The sequence below is a fragment of the Zonotrichia albicollis genome, chromosome 4 (assembly GCF_047830755.1).
Source record: "Zonotrichia albicollis isolate bZonAlb1 chromosome 4, bZonAlb1.hap1, whole genome shotgun sequence".
In the NCBI taxonomy this organism is placed as follows: domain Eukaryota; kingdom Metazoa; phylum Chordata; class Aves; order Passeriformes; family Passerellidae; genus Zonotrichia; species Zonotrichia albicollis.
Window position 1 is genome coordinate 13371435 of NC_133822.1, and position 23417 is coordinate 13394851.

A 23417-nucleotide genomic window follows, 5' to 3' on the forward strand; every position below is an offset into this window, starting at 1 on the left:
CAGTTAAAGTATTCCTGATGAACTGTAGGTTCCTTTGAAGTATCAGTCTTGCCAGATAGTTTCTGTTCCACTTCAATTTATTAAATCTACCCTACAATATTCATGACATAATTTTCTTATATAGAAGAGCAAGATGATAATTTCTTGAAAGCCAGAAATCATTAGCTTAAAATAAAACCCAACCAATTATAAGCCCAAGGAGATTCTTATGCTTTTGCAAAAGAAAGCCTCTACAGATAAGGAGATTTAGCAGGTATACATTAAATACTAGAAAAACCCAATCAGAAATCAGTTGGTTTTTCTGCCAGCTTTCCTAAATTCTTCCTACCCAAAAATAATGGTTTGGCACTTGAAAAACTACTTGAATGGCAGCAAAAATTATGAGCTATAGAAATACAGAGTTCTGTTCACTTAGGAGGGACAGAGGGAAGGGATCACATCTCTGGTTAATGTTTATTGTTATATAAAGTTCTACATAAAATATTTTTATACTTTTAAACATAAAGAAAAACCACTATTCCACTTAAAACCATTTAACAGCTTTCCTGGCCAATGTAGCCCATCCTTCAGGATGAGGCAACTTACCCCAGCTGAGGGCAAGTGCATTGACAATATTTGTAAGAGGGGCTCAGGACAGACACAAGGCAATCACCCCCTCTCTCTGTGGCAGAGATGCTTTGCTCTTTCAGCTGAATTCAGAAGAGGAAATGAAGCAAGACATACAAACTCCTAAAGAAGACCATTAGTCATCCAAATCCACGAGGCCAGAAGGTGTTCTAGACAGAGGGAAAGAACACAGAACAGGCTGATGAATAAGACAAAGTTTAACATGAATCAAAATGCTGAGCTCACAGATCAGGTTTTCCAACATCAAATACAAAGGCATCCCTCATAATCCACAAAGGAAGAGTGAAGTTGTAGATCTGGCAAGACATGGCATGGAAGATCCATGTCTGACATCCCACTAAACTGGCTTACAACAGGATATGGCCCTTAGGACAACAGGTTTTGGGTAAATGGTTTCTTTTAGCATTGCTTATATAACTGAAGATGTGAATACAAATATTTTGGCTTTAAGACTTGTGTTTATTTGGGAAAATAACAAAAATTTAGCTAAATATTTTAATGCTCTGTTTCAAAATAAGGTTTGCAAAAGGATACAACAACATTATAAGAAGCACTCTGCCATTATAATTTTTCTTTTTAAATGGTCTTGTAAACAAATTACGTGAACATCGCTATAAAATCTCATCTTCACTTTTTCCACCCAGTCTCTGCTAAGATCTGCTGCTCCATAAATGCAAGGGATGTAGTTCCCCTGCTAATCACAAAGCCATGAACAACATGCTACAAAGCATCAAGCCAAAACAGACTTACTCCTCATTTGTACACAGAAATGTGGTCCTTATGTAACAAATCCACAGGCCTGACAATTTAAGAATTACTATCAGGCCATGGTTTACCAGAACACAACTTCCCCAAAACTTGAAAATTGCCTGGTAAACATTCCATAGCCTCCCAAATACCTTGAATTTCTCTGCTTTTTTTTGAAGTAAAGGGTTTGGTTCATTTTTAATCACTCTCTCTGTGTAAACTGCATCCAGAAGTAGGCTGCACTAATGATCACCTAGGAGAGATAGCACATAATTCCCAGCAAACTCACACCACTGCAGCCTCACCAAAACAAGACTCTGAGCTTTCTCCATAAACAGCTACACAACTCTGAAGTTTTCTTTCATTATACACATTTTTCTTTCATTTTCTTTCATTTCATTATACACATTTTTCTTTCATTATACACATTTTTAATGACTGCAAAACCCCAAGCATTTTGGCTTGAAATAAAACAAAAAATTGTTTCAGTTAGAAGGAAAGGTATTTGCAAACTCTAGGGACCATGTAAGTAATTGGCTCCCACAAGCTTTACTATCAAATGCCTGCCAGCTAAGTTTTGGCTCTGCTTTTATTTTCCCTTCAGCTCTGAAACTGGCTGCTTTAATTAATGAACAGTTTGAGACTGGAAAATTCTGAATGCATTTAAACTTTTATTGTGCTTCAAGTTGTTCCATCTTACCATTGTAGACTCACCAGAACAAGAACCTGAGCTTTCTGTGAACTGTATACTCCTTCTTTCACTATACCTATTTTTTATCACTGCACAGCAGTTGCACCAGCAATTATTCCAGATGCTCTTGTTATTAGGATTTCACACAAAGATCCCTCAAGCTTGCATTAGCTGATCTGTGAATACTTCTATTGTTTGAATCACATTAAAAATCCTTAGTAACAGAAAGTGTTGCCAAAATTTTCGTTCAACATATCTCTAAGTATCCTGATTCTACACTGTCCTTGTGTACTATTCTAGAAAGATTAATAAAAGAGTTGATAACAGAAAAAGGAATAGCTCTCTCCATAAACAGCCTCATGGAATGAGAAGTCCTTTATCATTCTTATCTAGCTTTGAGGATCAACAGTAAAACAAAGCAAAGTTTTATTTAGACATCATAGAGAAAAATAAGATTACAAATAAAAAAAGTTGAGACATCTACCCACAGACATCTGTTGTTAGGCTTATTCTATAGCAGCTGTATTACTTAAGCAGCTACTACCATGAGCCAATCCATTTCTGTCCTCACTGCTCACCCGGGCTTGCCAAAACAAATACTTTTGTCCACATGGTGAACTTGTTTAAGAAACTAATCTAGCTGATAGTCACTTCTTACCTTCCCATCTCTAGAGAAGCATTTAATTTTCACCTGCATCATGGAGCAACCATGCAGGTGTTTATAGCAACAAACTGGTTAGGACAGGGAAGGGTGAGAACAGGAATATATTGTTGTAAACAAAAACTACTTATGCCAGCACTGGCCTAGAAAAAATAATTAATTAAATACCCTCTATTTAGAATTCAGTGTGTGGCTCAGTTACACATACCACCAAGTTAGGTTCAACAATTCCTCCTACCCTTTCATTTTCAATCTATTCTCTTCCAAGGTTTCATTTACACTTAGCACTGATGCTGCTGCCTCTCTCCATTTACCTCCTTAGACAGTGATGTTCCATATTATAACCAAGCACATTCAACAGCTCCCTACCACCCACAGGGCAGCCCACTCCCATTACTGCACATTCCACCTCTAGTTTGCTGGCATTCATTAGGGGAACTAAACCAACAGAAAGTTATTCATGCCTATCAGCTACACCTTTACATGCCTCTGGATGCAAATGCAAATAGGCTTCAGAGTCAGGCCCATCAGGAGTCCCTGGAGCCAATCATTTCTAAAGGCTGGGTTAAACCTGACCAGCTGTGGGCACTGTGGCAGCTGAATAAAGACCCTGGATCTGGGACAATACAGAACCATTTCCCCTTTGTTTCCAGGTGCCCCAGCTGATTGTCCCTGTGAGCATTCTGTAGTCCCCAAACATGTCTATGATCTGTAGATAATAAGAGAGAAGATTTTTGTTACATGCATACCCTGTTTAGGTTGTGATCCCTGATATGACAGCAGTTGTCCACAGGGGACACGCAGCAGAACAGAGATGACAGACCCAAGAGAATATTTATTTAGTTTTACAGGCCTTTAAAAGAAATTCTTTTCCTCTCTACCCTCATCTTTTACTGCAGTCTTGAATAAAAGAACCCAAGAGTTGGCTTGTGGCCATCACATCTGAAAGAGCAGCCTAGACTATCATTATGATTAAGCACAAGAGCAATGTAATTCTGTGCTATTGCTGAAGCAGTCACCAAAGGGAAGCTGGAGTCAAATCTCCCTACACCAGAAAGGAAATTGCTTTCCTTTGCTCTCCCTAAACAACCAGTTTCATAAGACTAGTTAATTTATAGGGAAGGATGTTGAAAGAACAAGAGATGGAATCAAAGTTTTCTTACCTGCTCTGCAGGGCTGAGGCTGGGTTTGTGCATTACAGCTGTGTTATGGCACACAAGGAGCAGGCTTTGTGCATTACAGCTGTGTTATGGCACACAAGACAATAGCTGGGTCACAAATCAGGTGCAGACAATTTTTTAAATCAACAGAAAAATAACTGTAGATGGCATATGCACACAGCTGTACAGGCAGGTTGTGCATTCCAACAGCAACTACAATCTCCATGGATAGCCCTTCATACTCAGATTTCAATAAAGCTTTTCCAAAAGAGCAAACATGAAAGTTGTAGCAAGCCAGCTCTGGGATCCAGAGCCCAGCTGTAACGTTCTGGCAGCAGCTGCACTGCTGTAACTCTTTATGCCAACGGGCAGTCCATGAGTTTCAGCTGCTTACTGATGTGACTCCAGGTCATGACAGAGGCACACCTTGCCAGGATGGGGTTCACTGTTAGAAAAGATTGTCAAACTTTGAAGTTGAGCATTTAAAAACACTTTAGCCACTCCGGTGTGTTAACAGCCTCTGCATCTTGGAGTTTGCATTTTAAGTTATGATACCATTAAAGCTGTTAGCATACGTTTTTCTTAACTAAAAAAAAACAAAAGTTTTAAAATATTACAAGCTCACACTCCATCCTAAGGGTAAAGGTTTTCCATCTAACATCTTAATGTCAATTAGATATGACTAAACCCAAATGCTATTACATGGAATGAAATTAAGGCTCCACTTCAACATGCTGGGGGAGAAAACTGATGTCCTTTGCAGCATGTGGTTAGGGAGGCAATGTAAGAACTGTTTCCATAAAAACAGACAGAAATCATGTTAAAGCTTTGATGCATGGGATCCACATGGCAAAGCAGGATCTCAAGTTCATTTACCATCGACTCCAGAACTTTTATGTGTGCAATTGCTATCTCCACCTCATTTACTAAGCCTTTTAATTTTCTTTTTCCTTGTCTCCCTGTGCCAGAAAGGAACAAACACCTATGCAAACTTCCTCTAGACTCGCACCAAGAATAATCCTTTAAACCTCTATAAAAGCTCAGTTGTCCAGGAAGTGCAGCAACACCCAAGAGCTCCATTTTATTTTTAAGTTAATAGACAGTCATAAAATTTTGTTTATATTCATATTTAAAGGTTTGTCTATTTTGATTCCCTCTTTTCAGTTCAAGGTCCAGGTACATTTGGTCCAGTGTAATTTCTCTGCAACATGAAAATACTTCCCTAAATTATTTCTATTCTTGATTTTCAATATAAAATCAACTTTTGCTTGTCCTAACAACATTCTTTCTCTCCCTCTATATATTTACATACACCCCATACATATATGGATTTTACAGAACTATTTATAACATTTGAATTCAAATTTATTGAAATCCAATTGAATAATTACCAGGTTGGGTAAGATAAGGAAGTGAAATTTATTTTTTTAAATTAAAATAGATGCTTTTCTTCAATGCACCTGTTCAAAGGCCAACTTTAAAATGAGTTAAGCCAAAAGGGCACCAGCCTTTCCAAATAACGAAAGTTTTGAACATCCAAACTTGATACCAGAAAGCCAGAAACCACATCCAACACAGCACCCTTATAGTTCTTTAACTGAAACACACCCATTTTAAGAAGAAATTCCAAGGAACAGTACAGAGACACAGAAAAACATCAGTCCTGAAGGAAACTGGAAACATTATGATACTTAAATGTTTTTCATTCCACCCTTTTTTCCTATATATAAAGGGCCTTTGATTCCATCCCCACAACTCTAGATTACAATGTCTTCACTACTCTAAACAAAATGCAAAGTGCTTTGGTTGTAAGTCAACAACAGAAGTGTTAATACCAGAAGTTGTGTGGTTTGGGTTTTTCTTCTTATGAGAGAGTCAAGGCATCCTTCCAACACAAACATCTGAGCCTTCTACTCATTTTCAAGGCACCATCCTAAATACACAGGTGTTTTAAGGAGACAAAGTGTTTCATGTGAACACATCTGAACAGACACACTAACACCTTGCTACTGCCACATTCTTATCAGAAACAGCTGAATGAAACCTTCCTACAAAAACCAGTCCAAAGCACGACAAAAATATTCCCAAATATTTTAAGCCATAAAAGCTGTTGTCATATCATAAGCCTTACTCACCAGGCAGTGGGACTTCCAGCTCCAAGCACAGTTAACAGGTCTTACAGAAGAAGTAACTCTTGGCAGAGATTCTTTAACACCCAATTTTTCACTCACACCTCTTATGAAACTTTGTTTTCCACAGCAGGGGTATGATGGCAGCAGTGGTTTCACAGTGTCAGCTGGCAATGCCCAGCTCTCTCTCCTGAACAGCTTGGCCAGGTTTATCTGCTTGGGCACAGTTGCAGGCTGTTCAAACCCAAACCATCCCTTCCTTGCACAGCTGCTAAACACCAAGATGTTACATGCCAAGAGTACACAACACATACCTTCTTTCCTAGATTTTCTAACAATATTTAAACTGTACCTTCTTTCCTAGATTTTCTAACAATATTCCAACTAAGTGCAACATTCAGTTTACAGAAAAATCCTTTTTGCTCGAATCTTTACGCACAAGGCAATCAAGTGATTTTCCATGGTCCTGGCTCTGAATGTATTAGAAGTAGGGCTCACACTGCAAACTATAAAGTTCAAGCAATAGACTGAAAAAAATTAAAGGGAGATCAGGAAAGGATTCATAGATGTGACAAAAAGCAAAACTAATTTCACTGCAGGTATTACATATAAAGACACTAATTAATATAGCAGTATTTCTGTTTTCCTCATCGCAGACAAAATAATTGCCTTCCTTTTTGCTGAAAAGAAGGTAAAAGCTATTTCTGAATGAAGAATTAACAGTTTTGGTTCAAACTTGAGCTTACAAAGGCTAAGGAAATAGCATTTTTCTCCTGGTTATTGCTCAAATCTACTTAGATAATGCAAGTGAATAAAACTATAACAGTGGATTGCTTCCTCTTAAAAAGGCTTCACATCTCTTTTGATTTGAGGCCAAGCAGAAGCTGAATAACTGTTATTTATATTTGAACAGTTTCACTGTTGTCCCTTACTTCCCTCCTCTCCCAAAGACAACTCTCCATCATCCATAACTGAATCAAACAGGGCTTTCCAACCTCCAGGTAATAAAAATTCCCATTGTTTTTTATAATAGGCATTTCACTTTGAGATAATTTGGGGTATTTTGAAAGCTACTGTTGCAATAATTCTTGAATTAATAAGTAAAAAGAATAATATTCTTGTCTTCCTCAAAATGTTATCTACAAAGTAAGATAAGCTTCCTACTTTCTTAACTGATATAGCTGCTACTATGAATAAAAAAAAATACTCTTTTCAAAGGTTTTTTTGCAAGAAAACGGAAGTGATTTTCCTGTTATTGTCTTTAATTTTGATGCCCTTTTAGTCGAGGCAGTTTGAGAATGAAAGAAAAAATACTTAAGTACAAATAGTATTTGCCTTTAAAACTAAAAACTTGCTACATAATCACCATTTAGCAAATGGAAGAAATCATAGTCGTCACCAGAAAAAACATTTCTGCATAGGTTCATTAATTTTACTGCATGCAGTCAACAAACACTTTCCCCAAACCCTTGCTAGCTAGAGATAATTGACGATCATTGAGATTATTTGACTGCACTAATTGCATTAAATGACCTCCTTAATATCCTCCGCTTCGCACTATACAATGCGAACAGAAACATCAGTTCGTGCCTCCTCTTCAAAAGAAAACATTCTCCAAGCCGCCGACACTATGAAGCGGATTTTTTTTTTTTTTTTTTGAGATTATATAACTTGTTTCTTTCCCAGCGCTGCTGCAGCATGTTTTACTGTCAATTGACAGAAACGAAAGCCTTGCGCTGGGAGCGACAGCAGGACTTTATTTCTTGCAGGGTTTCTTTCGCCGGTGCGAAAGGATCCTCCGGTCACAGCTGGATTTGGAGCCCGTCAGGGTCTGCGCCCAGCCGGGGCGGCAGGCAGGGAGCGGGGCAGGGAAACATGCCGAGCTCCGTGGGCAGTCGGGCTGTGCCGCTCTCCCCGGTCGGGAGCCGGGCTCGCCTCGCCTGCCCCACGCACCTCGCCCGCCCATCCACGAACTTTTCCAAGCGGGTGCCCGCGCCCGCTCTACCCCGCTCCCACAGCGGCTCAGCCCGGTCCCCGTGCACTCACCGGCCCCACCGCTCCCGCAGCGGCTCAGCCCGCTCCCCCCACATTCACCGGCGGGGCCCCGGTACCGTGTGTGTCTGGAGAGCCACTGCCGAGCTCGGAGCAGGTGCTCCGCTCCTCCAGCCGCCAGCCGAGCTCTGACGGCGGCAGCCCGGGCAGTGCCTGCCCTCTGGACGGGCACGGGGCGGGAGCCGCCGCTCGGCTTGCCTCCTGCTCACAGGAAGGCGCAGGGGCAGAGACCCCCGGCCCCAGAGCGCTGCTGCCGCTGGAGCGCCGCTCACCTCCTAGGCTGCTGCTGCCGCCCCTGAAGAGTCTCGTCCCCCTTCTCCTCCTCCTCCATGGTGCCGCTCCACCCCTTCCACGGCGGCGGCTCTGTAGGTCTCCGGTAGGAGCTGTTAAACGGCTGCGGCGTTCCACCTGACCAGCCCGCCGCTGAGGGCAGCGCCGCGAGCTGCACGGAATAGCTCCACAGCGCCCGGCGCCCCGCCATGGCCAGCCGGGGCTCCGCGACGCCCGGCCCCTCATCGTGGCGGGCAGAGGGCACCACACGGCCCGGCCCCTCGTCGTGGCGGGCAGAGGGCACCACACGGCCCGGCCCCGCACCGGGGAGCGGCGCCGTTAGCAAGATGGCGGCGGGGGGCCGTGTCTGAGGGACAGGGGGAGTCCCGGAGCCATGGCGGGACAGTGTCGGAGCTGGCGACACGTTCTGCCCCTGGAGGCCGGGCTGCTCCTCGGCCCCGGCACAAGGGAAGCACTCAGCTGTGCTCCTGGCCGGCTCCCATGGGCGGTAAGCGCTGCCTGCAGTCCCGCTTGGGAGCACGAACACGCTCCCACCAGCAGGTGCTGCGGTGAAAAGTTTCCTGGGCTCGGTTGTCTCGGGAGGCCGGGGCAGTGCCGCCATCCCCGGGGAGCCGGCACTCACGGGGGCTGCGTTGTGCGGGCAGGACAGCCCATCCTGCAGGCGCCTGAATGCGCCAGTATCCCTTCGGCCCTGGGAAGGTAAAACTCGTGTCCAAGGCAATCCCCGTGCTGGGTTACAATCATCCCCTCATACCCTGCTCACGTCTGGCAGAAGTTTGCAGACTATGGGCTGGGAATTGAGGCATTTTGAGGCACCCAACCCAGAGGATTTGGGTTCTCAGAAATTAATGCATATCTTTAAAATATTTCCTTAAGGACAGTGGATGGCAAAGAGCAAAGCTATGCAGGTGTGATGTGAAAAACACCCCATATTATCTAGCAGTGGTATGACATCTAAGACTATCTGGAGCTCTGATAACACGTTTATCTTGAAGCTTGGGACTGGATGTATGGTTCAGTGGTAAAGAAATCTACCTGTGTTCAAGGCCAAAGTTCACAGTGCATGTCTTGGGAGACTAGAAATATGGGCCTTACTCTTCTGTTATCTGTCATTCTCTTAGTTTCCTTAAGGAAAAGTAATCATTAAACTATCAAGCTGCCTTATTCTGTGCGAGTTATCTGTTTTCTATGTTCTTTACATAGTGATACAGATATATTTTGGTTGCTTATGGTCAGGAACATTTGCTGACCTTTGCCAGATGGAAATTCCTAATTTATTTCTTACTTTTGCTCCTTCTTTCCTGATATTTCCTGATCATTTAATCTACCACTATATCTAATGCTAAGCTGGCCTTGTAGCAATGACTTCTACTCATAATTATTGAACACAAGTCTATATTGATTGAAGTTATTTCTACTGTTACTTTATGGGGTGTAAGATCTCCTGAATGATTTATATAATAAAGCTGTTCTGATCAATGACCATTAACAGTAATAATTACTGCCTATGCATAAAAATCTGTGTAAGCCACTAAATAAGTCCCCCCAGGCAGGTGGTAGCTGATTGCCAACACTAGCAGATTTGGGATGCTCATCCCACACTTCAGCTGAGCATCTCCTAGCAGGCAGCCCTGGCTCCACATGTGGTGTGGAAGTAGTTTGTGTATCACCAGTGATACAAAAACCTCAGCTTGGGAGGCTCTGCTTTAGTAAATGCATTTTTTTCTGTATTACAAATAGAGTTTCAAGGAGTAAAGACACCTGGTATCTGTGCAGCATGCAATTTTCAGCTTAAAAGGAAACATGCCCTGTGAAGAATGATACAGTTCTGTTGTTCAAGTAATATCTGACACTGCTAGGAGTATATCAGTGTATTACCAACTGTGCCACACCAGCATGCACAACATGAGAAAATTCCACTCCAGAGGTGCTGCTCAACAGAACCAGGATTTTAAACTACTTTCCTGCTTCAGTATTCCCTGGAGCCAGCTGAGATCTCAGTCTAGTACAGCTTCTTTGGTGGGTTTTGATTTTTCAATGTCTTTTACACACAAACATATCTAAGCTGAGGAAAAGTCCCAAGGGAGTATCTGTGCTGAAGTAGTTGTGTAAAGCCAGAACAGGGATCTCTCAGACTCCTAATCTTCCCCAAACATGCTAATGTGCCTAGAGGAGTGTTGTTAGGATCCTGCAGGGGTTGGAAGCCAGAAGTTACTAACAGCTGGAAAGGTTCCAGCCATCTGTGCATGAGGTAAGAGTTTTTGCTTGGCATCTCGTCTTAAGAAATGGAAATTTAATAATTTTATTTCCATCAGTGGCATGTACTCCTGACTACTCATGCACTTTTACTACTCAGACTGACCCTATATATTGTTGTCTGTTTATGAAAGTAGAAAAGTTATGAGAGCTTTGTATTGCAGAGAGGCACAAATACCAAGGGATAGGAGAGTGGGTTTATTTAAGGGTCAGTGCATTTCTTTTTCCTCACAATGAAATTTAACAGCTTAAACAGAATAATTTTTTATTGAAATTTTTGGGATATACCATTTCATTAACTCCTTGGAAGGATAAGTTCCTTAAACTAGCTTAATTTGCTAAATGCAACAACCTGTATCTTAATTAGAATCACACGGTTAGTACTTCATGAATTTTATCTGCAGGGGTGTCTTTCCCTTAGAGATAGTGCATTAATCATGGCCAGGACAGCTTGACTAACTTGATTATAAAATTGCTCCTGATGAAAGGTTTAACCTTCTTCACAACTGAAGTGTACCAGTATTTTGTTTTGATCTCTCAAGTGTAGTGTCTTTTTTTTAGTGTCTTTTTCACAAAGTCTAATTCAGTTGGTTGACATAAGCTGTGTCAGTGAGGTACTCTCACTCATTGTCCTGGCCAGTAACTGAAGCACAATCTAAAGCAAGAAAAAAATAGAAATCCTTACAGTTAGTTCAGTTATAAAGCAATAACATTTTATCTGAACTTAATTGAAAATCCTCCTTGATGACAGAGTAAAAATGTTGTGCCATCTCTCACTCCATCCTAGAATATCAAGTCATAGTTCAAAATCCCTTTTGGCCGAGTTTTGCTATATACTGGGCAATGTTTACTGTTATAGTGCAGATGCAGTTTATTGCAGAAAAAACCCCACATTTGCTGGAACAGTTTGTGCTGGATATCTGAGTCAAATCAACTATCTTAGAAAAAAAAAATCTCCACTCTAATATTGGCTATACAGGAATTTTTACTAGAATGGAAATTTAGCACCAAAAGAAATTCTACTGAGCTAGTAAAAGCCTTTACTGGCCCATATTGGGACATAACCAGAAAGCCTAACCTTCCCTTCTAATTACCATTTGCACCCTTATGGTATCCACCCTCTTCAGGAGGGAACTTAAGGGGGAAAATTTACTTGGCACCTGTTGCAGGCAGAGGCAAGCAGAATTTCAAATCATGTTGGATGTTAAGGTACCCAATGAAAGAGTGTCACACAATCAGCTCATGTATATATATATATATATACATATATATATACACATACACATATATACACCCACATAGGTTCAAAATGCTTCACAGTACTGATTAATAAAAACATTAAATGGAACTATGTACAAAATTTATATATAATAAATATATAATAATGAAATTACTGTAAATGTTATGTTTACAATTACGAATCTAAATCTCTTACACGATAAAGAATTTGACAAATTTGGGGACTGTAGAGAAGGAACTTCTGAGTTACAGGTAATGCTCAAAAGCATATTTTGTTTTGGTTTATGTGAAATATAATGATGACGTTGTAACAGACATAAATAATTTCAAATAAGTTAGGGTTTATAGTACAATGAAAAATACATTGGGAAAAAGGAAAACAAGAAAAAGTAATTACTTTTTAAGTCATATAAAGTTACAGTAGGGAAATAATAATAAATAAGGAAGTTGTATAACAATGAGGTAAGTCAGAGCTTCCTTGTGATTGCTTGTAGATATTAAGAATGATGACCATCCTTTTCCTTGCCTCCATAAAACCTTTTTTAGCTTTATCATACAAGCATCATACAAATACAGGACTAGAAGGGGATTCAATAAATCACATTATCCAAACCACTACATTCAGTGAGGGTCTTTCATAATTGGAGCATTATTGTGACTGTCAGCACCCCATGCAGGCACGCTCTGTGCTACATGGAGCTGCTTTCAGCTGCCAAGCTGCTGCTCTGGCACTAATGAAACTGCTGCGTTCCCAGGCTGAGGTCAGTACCCTGCTACTGCCCTCCTGAAATGTGCCTGAAACCTCTTCTTCATCCACAGCTCCCAGGAGGGAGAGAGAAAGGAAATCCACATTGGTTTTAACAGCTGCCCCTGAATAGAGGAGGGAGTTATAAATAAATGGAAATAAAGAATGGGGGCATGTGGCTGAAGCCATGACAGTCACTTTTTGGTGTGGCAACAGATAAGCAGTGCTCTGAGTGACAAAATGTCAGTCTGAATATGTAGACACTGTGATGATGTCAAAAGAGTCTCATTTGAATTGGGATTCAGGAGGATCCTCTATTTAAATGCTGTCTGAACTACTGACAGGCTGCATGACCTTTTGCAATATACAGAGCTCCATGGGTCAAATTGGTCTTTGCTGCAACTAAATTGACTACAATGGAATTGTTCTGTGACTGAACTTGATTTCTCAGACATCAGTCAACACAGCTGGTTCACTGAATAAATGAAAGAAAGCAATCATAGATGTCACTGGAAAACAGATGCATCTGAACTGAGTGTTTCACTTTTGGCAAAACTGGACCAGAAATGCAAAACTTAAAATGCAAAAGTAATTGCTCATAGTGGGTTCTTGATAATGAAACTCTCTGAAGGTAGCAAAGATGAGAAAGTGCCATTGTCTTTTTTAAGGAATGTAAATATCACATATGTTATTTTAAACTTGGAAAAGGATGGGTGCTTCTCTAAGTATTCTGGTATAGATTGCTTCTTAAAAAAATTAATAATGACAAATGACTCAGGTATTTATGCTGAGTCATTTACATTGCAATGCTACACACTGATAAGCTTCTTCCATAGAAAAATGCTTTTAGAGTCAGATAACAAAATAATTGTGTTATTTGATAAAAGGTAATTGTTTTAAGAGTGTTGGGGACAGAATGGGAACTTCAGACAAGGTTTACTGGGGAGACCCCCCTGCCCTGTTGAGCCACAAAGTGCAGAAAGGACCCTCTTGCTTTCTAAAATCCTTCTCAAAAAGGAGTCTGGCTGGAGCTGGATCCAGTCCCAGTCCCAGACTTCCACTGGTTTATCTCTAAAGTATTATATGGTGTAATTGAGCCTTTTTACAACTTTGTCCCACAAGATTAAAGATGGCAAACCAAATATATTTATATGAATAAAGTAGATAAGAATTTAAATTTATTATGATGTTGAAAAGCCTAAAGGACCTTAACCAGAATTATTTACTGCACAGTATAGGTAGCTACTACTACATAGTATAGTGCACTATGTATTGAAGCAATATTGAAACAATGCTATTAAAGCTAGCAAATAATTATGGAAATTGATGCTACTCACACAATGCCTGTGGGCAAATGTCTTGCTCAGCCTCAAGGATTAACCTTGAGGGGTGTCCTCACCCAAGGGAGGAGTCTCCCCTCACAGTCAGTTTTTTTTGGTTAGAAAACCCTGCCATTAAAAAGAGGGACTGAGCTTTTAGAGTACAAAGTGATTGACTATGAGTCACATGTCTCCAGGCTGCATTATCAGTGCTATCACTTGTTGGCTGCTTTACCAGGAACTCTGCCACATCCTCAGAGGTGCCAGTTTCTGCTGGGAAACATTGTTCTTCTTCTGAAAGTTCAATTTTGGGATTGCTAAGTCTGGCTGGTCTCAGCATTCTTCATTACCAGTGTGACTTGCATGAGCTGTGAACCTCATTCATTGAGGCCATGTACAAGGTCCTGCACATGGGTCAGGGAAATCCCAGGCAAAGTACAGGTTGGGCAGGGGATGGATCAAGGGCAGCCAGCCCAGGGGGGAGGACTTGGAGGTGTCCATAAATGACAAGCACAACATGACCTGGCTGTACATGCTCCCAGCCCAGAAAGGGAAATGTATCCTGGGCTGCATCCAAAGCAGCATGGCCAGCAGATCAGAGGTGAGACTGCACCTGGAGTTCTGCATCCAGCTCTGGGCTCCCCAGCATAAGAAGGATGTGATCCTTCTAAAGTGAGTCCAGAGAAGGTAAGCAGATGGTTGGAGCACCTCTCCTATGAAGACAGACTCAGGGAGCTGGAGCTGTTCAGCCTGGGAAAGAGAAGGCACCTTCCAGTACCTGGAGGGGACCAACAGGAAAGCTGGAGAGAGATTTTTTATGAGGGTGTGTGGTGACAGGATAAGGAGGAACAGTTTCAAACTGAAAGACAATAGGTTTAAATTAGGTATTTGGAAGAAATTCTTTATTTCAAGGGTGTTGAGGCACTGGAACAGTTTGCCCAGGGAAGTCATAGATTCCCATCCCTGGAAGTGTTCAAGGCCAGACTGGATGGAGTTTTGAGTAACCTGGACGGTGTCCCTGCCTATGGAAGTGATGTTGGAACTAGGTGAACTTTAAGGTCCCTTCCAACCCAGGGTATTCTGTGATGCTGTGAAATGAACCAGATCAAGAATGTGTTTTCAAGCCTTGCAGAAAGGCTTCTGTCTGTGTACCTGTGTCACTAAGTGTGCTGGTCTTGGCTGGAAAAGGGTAATTTTCTTCATAGTACCTGGTACGGGCTAAATGTTGGATTTGTGCTGGAAACAGTGTTGCTAATTCAGAGATTTTTTTGATTTTGCTAAACAGTGCTTATACAAAGTCAAAGCCTTTTCTCTTTCCCACCCCACCCCACCAGCAAATGGGCTGGGGGTGCACAGGAAATTAGAAAGGGTTCACAACCAGGACATTCAACCCCATCTGACCAAAGGGATATTCTGGACCATATGGCATCATGCTCAGCACATGCAGCTGGGGAGAGAGAAGGAAGGAGGGGTTTGACAAGTAGAAAAAGAAAATACTTGGCAGACTTTAGGAAAACTTGGACAAGTGACACTGGTACACTTTTTCATTTTTTTATGCCAATTTAGTAATGAAGAAAATGGAGTTGCTTCTTAAGACATGATTAAAAAAGAGATCTGAAAGGGTTTTCCAGTTCATCCCATTGCTTCAGAGAAGAATCCACTCTATCTGATCAGCTCCTGACAGATATTTGTTCAATCTGACCTTGAAAATTTGCAGTTATGCTGATTCTTCAGATCTCTCCAGTCAGCTACTGTGTGACATTTTTTACAGTTCAAAAGCTTTTTGTAAAATATAACCAAAATCTTCAAGTTGCAATTTAAGGCTTTTATTCTTACCATATCAATGGACATGAAAAACACTTTGTATCTCTCCAATACTTTCTACATATTTGAGAATTGATATATCCTCCTTCAATCCTCTCATTGCTAGACTAAATAAATGAATTCTTTCAATCTTACTTCATGTGTTCACATTTTCTATACTTCTGAAAATTACATGGTTCTACTGTGGTTTCTTCATTGGAGAGAAATCACAACATTTCTTTATTTTTTGTTGAGGTTTTTTTACAGAATGCTGCTTTTAGTAGGTTGTTTTCTGGTAAAACCACATTATCTCTTATTTATCACCACAGGATTGCAGGATAATTTAATTTGCAGGGGATCATAGGAAGTTCCTCGTCCAACCCTCTGCTGAAAGCAGAGTCAGCTATGAGTTCAGGTCAGACTCGATCCTGTTGGATTTTGAAAACCTGCAAGAGCAAGGTTCACAAGCTCTATGGACAACCAGTTCCACAGTTTGACTGACACATGGTGAAAATGTTTTCCCTTGAATCTAGCTTGAACTTCTCACATTTCAATTTATGCTATTACTTGTCACTCTCTCACCATACAGTAATCTGAGTCTGGCTCCATTTTCTTGATGATTTCCTCTTGGCTATTGTGTAGATGCTTAGGAATACCTATTATTACTGTTGTTGTTGTTACTACTATTGTTGTTGTTATTGGTAGTAAAGGAGTTGTAGTAGTAGTTGTAAAAAGGCAAATAACTACCTTTCCTGAATTCCTGAGTTTTGGATTCTCCCTTTTTTCCATTGTTATGTTTGCCAATTCCTTTCTTGTTTAATTTATGTGTTCCTTATTTAGAAGGCAAATGAAGCATTTGCTTTCTTAATAGAGTACTAGTAGAGAATTGTTACAGGTTATAGCAGGCTGACACAATTTAGAACATTTAATTTATCTAAGTTGTCTTTATCTGTTGTTTCCCTTTTCTACCTGGAAGTATTACTCTGTTCTCTAACTTAAAAATGAAAGCAAGCCATCCTACACAAAATTTGCAGAAGTCAAAGCAAGGAGATAAAAAAAGAGACATTAGGAAACACTTTTATACCCAGAGGGTGGGCAAATGCTGGAACAGGCCTCCTAGAGAGGTGGTCAGTCCCCAGGCCTGACAGTGTTTGAGGGACATTTAACAACACACCTTGTGAAGAGCCTAGTTCAAACATGGCTTAAAGAAAGAGGCCATGAAGGTACTCAGCTAAGGGAAAAATAAAAAGCAGCTGTAAAGCAGCAGTTCCCAGGCTTGATTCTGTAAATAATTAAGGTTCTCAGCCACCTTTTATATAAACAACAAGATTCTCAGACCGTTTTCTCAAAAACAGGCAGATATCCTGTCCTTGGCTGCTCTGGGAACAGATGGCCGTTCTGGGAACAGATATAAAGGTTTTGAGAACTTTTCATATCATGGTGAGAACACTGATCTTGGTTTCAATAAACAAACTTCAGGTATTGTAAGGAGGAGCTGAAGTTTTCTCTACAGCTTATCGGGAGCTCAGATTTTGCAATATGCATGAAGTGAATTAACACTGTTATAAAAGGTGCCTGGTTGATCAATAAATCGGAGTCAGATGCTGACCAACAAAGGTGGGTCATCTCCCTTCACTTTAACAACACCTAAACTTTCAGTCAGCCCTGAATGGGTCAGGCAGTTGGACTGCATGGCATTATTGGTCCCTTCCAACTAAAATATTCCATTCCATGTTCTCATTGTCAGCCACCATTATATGCAAGTCAAGTAATCTTTTCAAAGGGAACTACTTTGAATTAAGTTGAAGGTCTCATTGACTGCTGAACTTTGATTTGGGACTTTAGAGTCTATGGCTGTAAAGATCAGATAGCAAATCTCAACTATGCACATATTTCCTAGTACTTTAATGTAGACTGTGTAGATGTGTTGTCTTTATTGAAATATACATGACTGGGGGAGAAATCATAGAATGGTTTGGGTTGGAAGGGACCCTAAAGATGATCTGGGTCCAGCCCTCCTGCCATGGGTGGGTACACACTAGATCAGGTTGCTCAGAGTCCCATCCAGCCTGATCATACAAATATACAGGGATGGGGAGTCCACAACCTCTCTGGGGTAGATTTTATGTAGACACAGAGAGGGTCAATCCATAAATTTCTGAGAAGTGCATGAGTACTTTAAATGGATGAAATAAAAATCAGAATGCCACATTTTTTCATTTAGTTTTCCACAGGCTACTGTGGAAAAATAGTGGAACAGAAGAGTTCCAAGAAGATCTGGGGTGTTTAGAATTTTTTAGTAAAACCTTTATGACCAAATTGTATGTATAAATATACTAAAAATTACTCCTAATGCTTTACTTATAATTCTAAAAGAAAAGATTGAGAAGGAGATAATTTCACTGCTAGAAAGCCAAGACTGGAAAATACAGGTTTATCATATGGCTAAAAGAAGGTGGAAAAGACAAAAGGAATAGCTGTGAAATTTGTGCACTGTGCAGCTGGAAGCAAGTTCTGAAGCTTTCTGGGTTTATTTTTTATCGGGAAGAATGTTTCAGGATAAAATAAATCCATTACATAATACAAAAGTAGATCTGCCAGCATTAATAGAGCAGCAGGATGACTGATAGGCAGAGTCAGAAACACACGAGATTATGGCTAATGCTTGAATTAGTGCAACCCCAATGCATTACTATCAATGTAGTGACTGCAATCAGCTAGAGAGGAACTGCCCATCCCCTCATTCTGCTGGTTCTGCTTAGTAGTAATGACTTGGATTCCTATTCCAGACCTTATTTCCTGTGACATAGCTCATCTGCTATGAAGACCATGTCATGTTTGAAAATGCCTCTTAGGTGGATCTCCTAAGCCTCTCATATTAACCCAGTTCTTACATACTTAAATGCAATCTCCAAATAAAAAAAAAAATCTATTTCAGAGGCACACACAGGTACTCTCATGCCTCACAATCAGCATCTGAAGTTCAAAGGCAAATGTGGAAGCACATGTATTTAAGGTGTCTATGTGTTTGTGTCAAATTGTTTGTCTTCTGGACATTGCAAATGGACAGCTTGTTTACAAAGCAACTTATTAACACACATGCACTTAAATTCTCACCCTGCAAACCTGGTGATTTTCTGAGCATACAAGCCTTGAGTTGCATGGCTTTTGTGAGGGAAAAGCATCACAGTGCACATCAGCTACAGAGAAAAGCTGTGCATGCACACTGTCTGGGTTCAGTAGATGTTTGGAAGCTTTTTTGGAATTACTACACTGCTCTGGCTGCCAAAAATCTGGAAGTCAGAAGAAAAGTGTAGAAAAGTGGCAGGGAAGAAAATGACTAGCAAAAGCAGCTGTCTCCCATAAAAAAATGGTAGTCTGCCATTCTGGGCTATAATAGGATTTGAGAAAGGCATCAATCTGGGACATAGAGCACAGTGGGTTTAAGAAACTTCAGAATTTTTTTTCCTTCACAGGACTCTAAAAAAAGCCAGTGAATCTGAAATCAGTCTGAAAAAAGGATATTTATGAAATGCATGACTAAACTCAGTGCAATCAGAGTATTAACCTGAAATTTAAAAGTTTGAGTATCAGCTCTAAGAAGTTAGCCTCCTATGTGAGCAGAAATATCTGACCAATGATATTTCCCATTTCCAAACTCCTGAAAGCTTCTCAGTTTATAAAATCCCCAACTTTCTCTTTCCAAACCATCTGTCAACACTCCTAGCTTTTCCCGTGATAACTTCTACATTGTGGTTGTTCATCACGCTAAAATCAGCACAAGATCCAGTTACTACACAGTCTTGAACTTTGAATATGTGCATGCATAAAAAAATAAACTTTTTGTAATATAAAATAAATAACTTAAAGAATACTCAAGTTATTACTGTATTTATATTTAATTAATGGCAAGCACTCAGTATTTAAAACTCCTTAAAGATGCTGCAAAATTTCCAGCCTCTTTCTTGCATGAAAATGCTGTAGGTCCTTACTAAATATATGTTCAACTTGTTGTGCCCTTGAGAAAATGCATTTATAATCTGTATAATATCCTCTAATATATTAAAATATATGGATCTGATATTTAGATAAGGGATATTTAGACACATGCAATGAGCTCCTAGCCTGAAGTTCAGGATAAGGTTTGCTTTGCCTGAGGGTAGGTGCCTGGAAGTTGGGTGTTTGAGTCTGCTGAACTAGAAATTCACTCTGCTACAGTCACTGGGGGAGGGAGGCACCATGAGGAGACATTTCTAGGTAACCACCCTAAGAGAGGTGTCCAGAGTACAAAGGATAACCCAAAAGTTGAGGCGCCTGCTTCCCTCCACTGCCTGTTGGAAGAGCACGGAGTGGTTTCATGCAGCTGAGGTGTGAGTGATGCAACTTTTGTACACGAGCACAAGGGAGGCTCTAGAGCACAGAGAGATGAGTTTTGGGACACACATTGGCCAGCATGCAATAGTGTGATGAGCCCTGAGAGACTACAACATGATGGAAATCAATCAGGCTGGGAAATCTAGCAGGAAGTTGGATAGAGTTGTAAAGCAGAATGCTCATATATGATGTTTCCACAGTTAGAGCCCAACAGGAGCTTGATAGCTAAACAAAACCTGGCCTGGATCAATGACTGTTTTAGGGAACTCTGTAACCACACTGTATTATTATCAGTATAAAACTACATGGTCGATAGTTTCTGTTGGCTAACTAAAGCATTAATAAGAATATAGGAATTAAAGAGTGAGAAAACAGGTTTTAAGAGAGGAAATGAAAGGGAAAACTTAGTTATCTGGATATTACAATAGCATGTAAGTGTATATTTACTGTATTATAAACTGTGATGAGTAGCATTAGCAGCATTTTTGGGTAATGGAAAATCTACTTTCCTTCCACAGATTGCTGAAAAATGCCCACAGCATGGCTACCTGAAGAATTCTGAACAGAGGAGGAGTGAATCAGAGATTCAAAGAATAGTGGCTGCCCTGGATGCCTGAACAGGTGCCAAATTGTAATAATTTCAGTAACTGCATTAATTTCAGTTTTCAGTGTGTTAGTTTCAGCTGATCATACCAGAGACTTGGGTGACTTCCTAATTATTTTCTGGAGAAAAATATTGTCTGAAGTGATTCTTTCTTAAAATAAGAAAAAGGTTGAAATAAATGTTGGAATTTTGGAAACTCATCCACTATCAAATCAGAATAATGCTCTAAAACAGGGAACCTGTATGTGGTTATAGTCAGAGGGAAGGATGGAAATGACACTTGTGTACAATGCAAACAAAAGCAATAAAAAAGGACTGATCCTTAATCTGCAGTGAGTCTGCTCAAGGGCAAGAAAAAAATCTATCTGTTTAGCTAAATCAGATGAATTTACCCACAGTATTTCCTGTTGAGTTACTGCATCAGGCAGAATCATTTATTTGGCATGTTATTCTTGAAAAATTGTTGTTATGAGCTATCCAAACTCCTTCCATTTATCTTTCTGATAAAAGCTCTCAGCTGTCAGGTAGTGGGATGTCTGGCACTTACAGACTGATTTCACTGCATAAATACTTACAAGAAAAAAGAGAACTGCATGCAGACAGAATACTGTAATATTCCCTGAAGAAAGCTTTTAATCAACAGCTTCAAAAGAGTGCTCTGTTAATGAGCAACTGAAATGTTATAAATTCAGCCAACAGCCTCTATGTTTAATTTAGACAGTCTTCCTTGCAGCTTGAGAGCACAAAAGACCAGTGTCAGTGGCCTGCAGGCCTTTGCAGTTGCTGCCCAGTGGTTAACCATGGGAAAGAAAAGCTATTGCAATTTAATTAGCTGAAGGGTAATTTCTAGGTAATACTGATAAAATAATCAGCTAGAGGCCAGTGAACAGCTGGCATGAAAATCAGACAACATAATGTCTGAAAAGTTTGATTTGTATTCTCAAAATAGCTTTATTCCCAAAAAGCCCCCCAGCCCACTCCTCTACAAAATAATGTGTTGTTTCTTGAGCCCATGTTTTTAGGCGTTTGAATTCTGCTTGCTTGGCTGAGATCAAGGCAATTCCTGGCAGCTGGATTTCAGCATATTCATTAAAGGCAATACTGTATCATTGCTTTAAAAAGATAGTAGATTGTAAATAAACAGTGAACACGATGACTCTACAAAAAGCTAACACAGCACTAAGCAGCAGTTTAGCCAAAGGCAATTTCAATTGTTAATGTTTACTGTGGGAAGGTTTCAGCAATTCTGAAGGTCTTTTTCCTGAGCAGGGCTGTTCTAATGCTTAGCTCCTGTGCTCTCCTGCTCTGGGGCTGGATCAGCCTGTAACAGGGCAGTTCTTTCCAAGCACTTCTGTAATCAGCTGATCATGACAGTGTGTCTTGCTGATATAACTTTTTCTTTACTTCAGAAGAAATACTTCTATATACAATTGAAAGAAAAACCTTTCAAGATCATGTTTTTTTGCTCATACCAAGATTGTCATCCTAGTTCACAGTTATAGAAGTGTTGGCTTCACAGTGTTGTGTTCAGCCCCAGTGCTGGCATGTGGTTATACACACATCAGGTGTGCACAAACAGATTTCTCATTTATATCACTGCTACCACATGGAGTTGTTTTAGAAAGTAGAAATGTTACTCTAGAAGCAGCAAGCTAGATCTGTGAATGCTGGCACCAGCGGAATCTTTTTTCCTGTGGGGTGGAGTCTCTCCCATGCGTGAGCTGACAGTGCAGCACCTCCTCAGCTGGTGGTTCCTGGAATCTCCTTTTCTCTGAGATGTGTGTAATTTGGTTGATGTTGCACAGTAATGAACATGGAAACCTTATTTCCTCAGAAAACCAGTTGGAACTGCATAATTCAGACTGTGCATTACTACTGGTTTCAATGGAGTTCTCGACAAGTTTTAAAAGGGCCATTTGGTCCTTTTCCAGGCACCTCTTTAGGAGGGATGCTGATCTAAAATAACTGCTTAGTGTGAAATACAAAGCTCCCATACTTAGGGTGAAATCTGGAATCTGGATTTCAAAGAACCAGATTTTCATCTTGAGACCTTCACCTACATAATCCACTCAGAGGCTCTGTGGCACCTTGGAATTAGCAGGCAACTATTTATTTATCTGATATACTGATGACAAGGACATAATTTATATAGAACTTTCTTCTTTCAGCCTTGGCCTTTCTATTCCATTGTTGCTTGAAACTGGACACACAAGCACTATGAAAAAAGGTCTTATTTTCTCCATCTGGAAGCTGAAGATAATACTACCTAAACTACAGGGATATTGTGAGCATTCCTTGTTATAGTAGTTCATTTCTAAATCATCTCATTGTAATAAAATTGTTAAAACCGTTTAAAAACTAGTGTTTTATTAAAGTTTAGTGGTGAATATTTACATATTCAGCTTCTACTGTTAGAACACCAATATTTGTTTTATTTTATTGCATTTTTAGCTGGTTAATAAGATTTCTTAATTTAGAGTTGCATCTCTCTAATGACCTTCGCTGGATGCTAAATTTTAGATTACATTTACATATGAGACACTCCTATTTTGTTAAGTAGGAGACATGTTATGGGGATAATCAGTTTATCTTAAGCTGTAATTCTATGTCTAGCAAGGATTCAAATTTCTAGGATGTATAATGGGTTAGTGAAATCTGGTAAAGCATCTTTGAGATAAATCCCAGCATATGAGATCAGTTAGATCTAGCTGTAAAATGG

General features: G+C 40.2%; 1 protein-coding gene and 1 long non-coding RNA gene across 2 annotated transcripts in view; one reads left to right on the forward strand and one right to left on the reverse strand.

The window, feature by feature from the left end:
* NAPEPLD (N-acyl phosphatidylethanolamine phospholipase D) overlaps positions 1-8748 on the reverse strand; it is a 22500-nt gene extending 13752 nt beyond the window's left edge. The window contains 2 exon segments of the mRNA XM_074538834.1: positions 8340-8691; positions 8694-8748. Coding sequence (XP_074394935.1) covers positions 8340-8691; positions 8694-8733 — 392 coding nt within the window. The 5' untranslated portion in view covers positions 8734-8748.
* On the forward strand, positions 8705-23074 carry LOC106629208 (uncharacterized). Its single transcript, XR_001332369.3, has 3 exons — positions 8705-8845; positions 20613-20715; positions 22867-23074. It is a non-coding gene; the product is annotated as an uncharacterized LOC106629208 (long non-coding RNA).
* Positions 23075-23417: the final 343 nt, after the last annotated feature.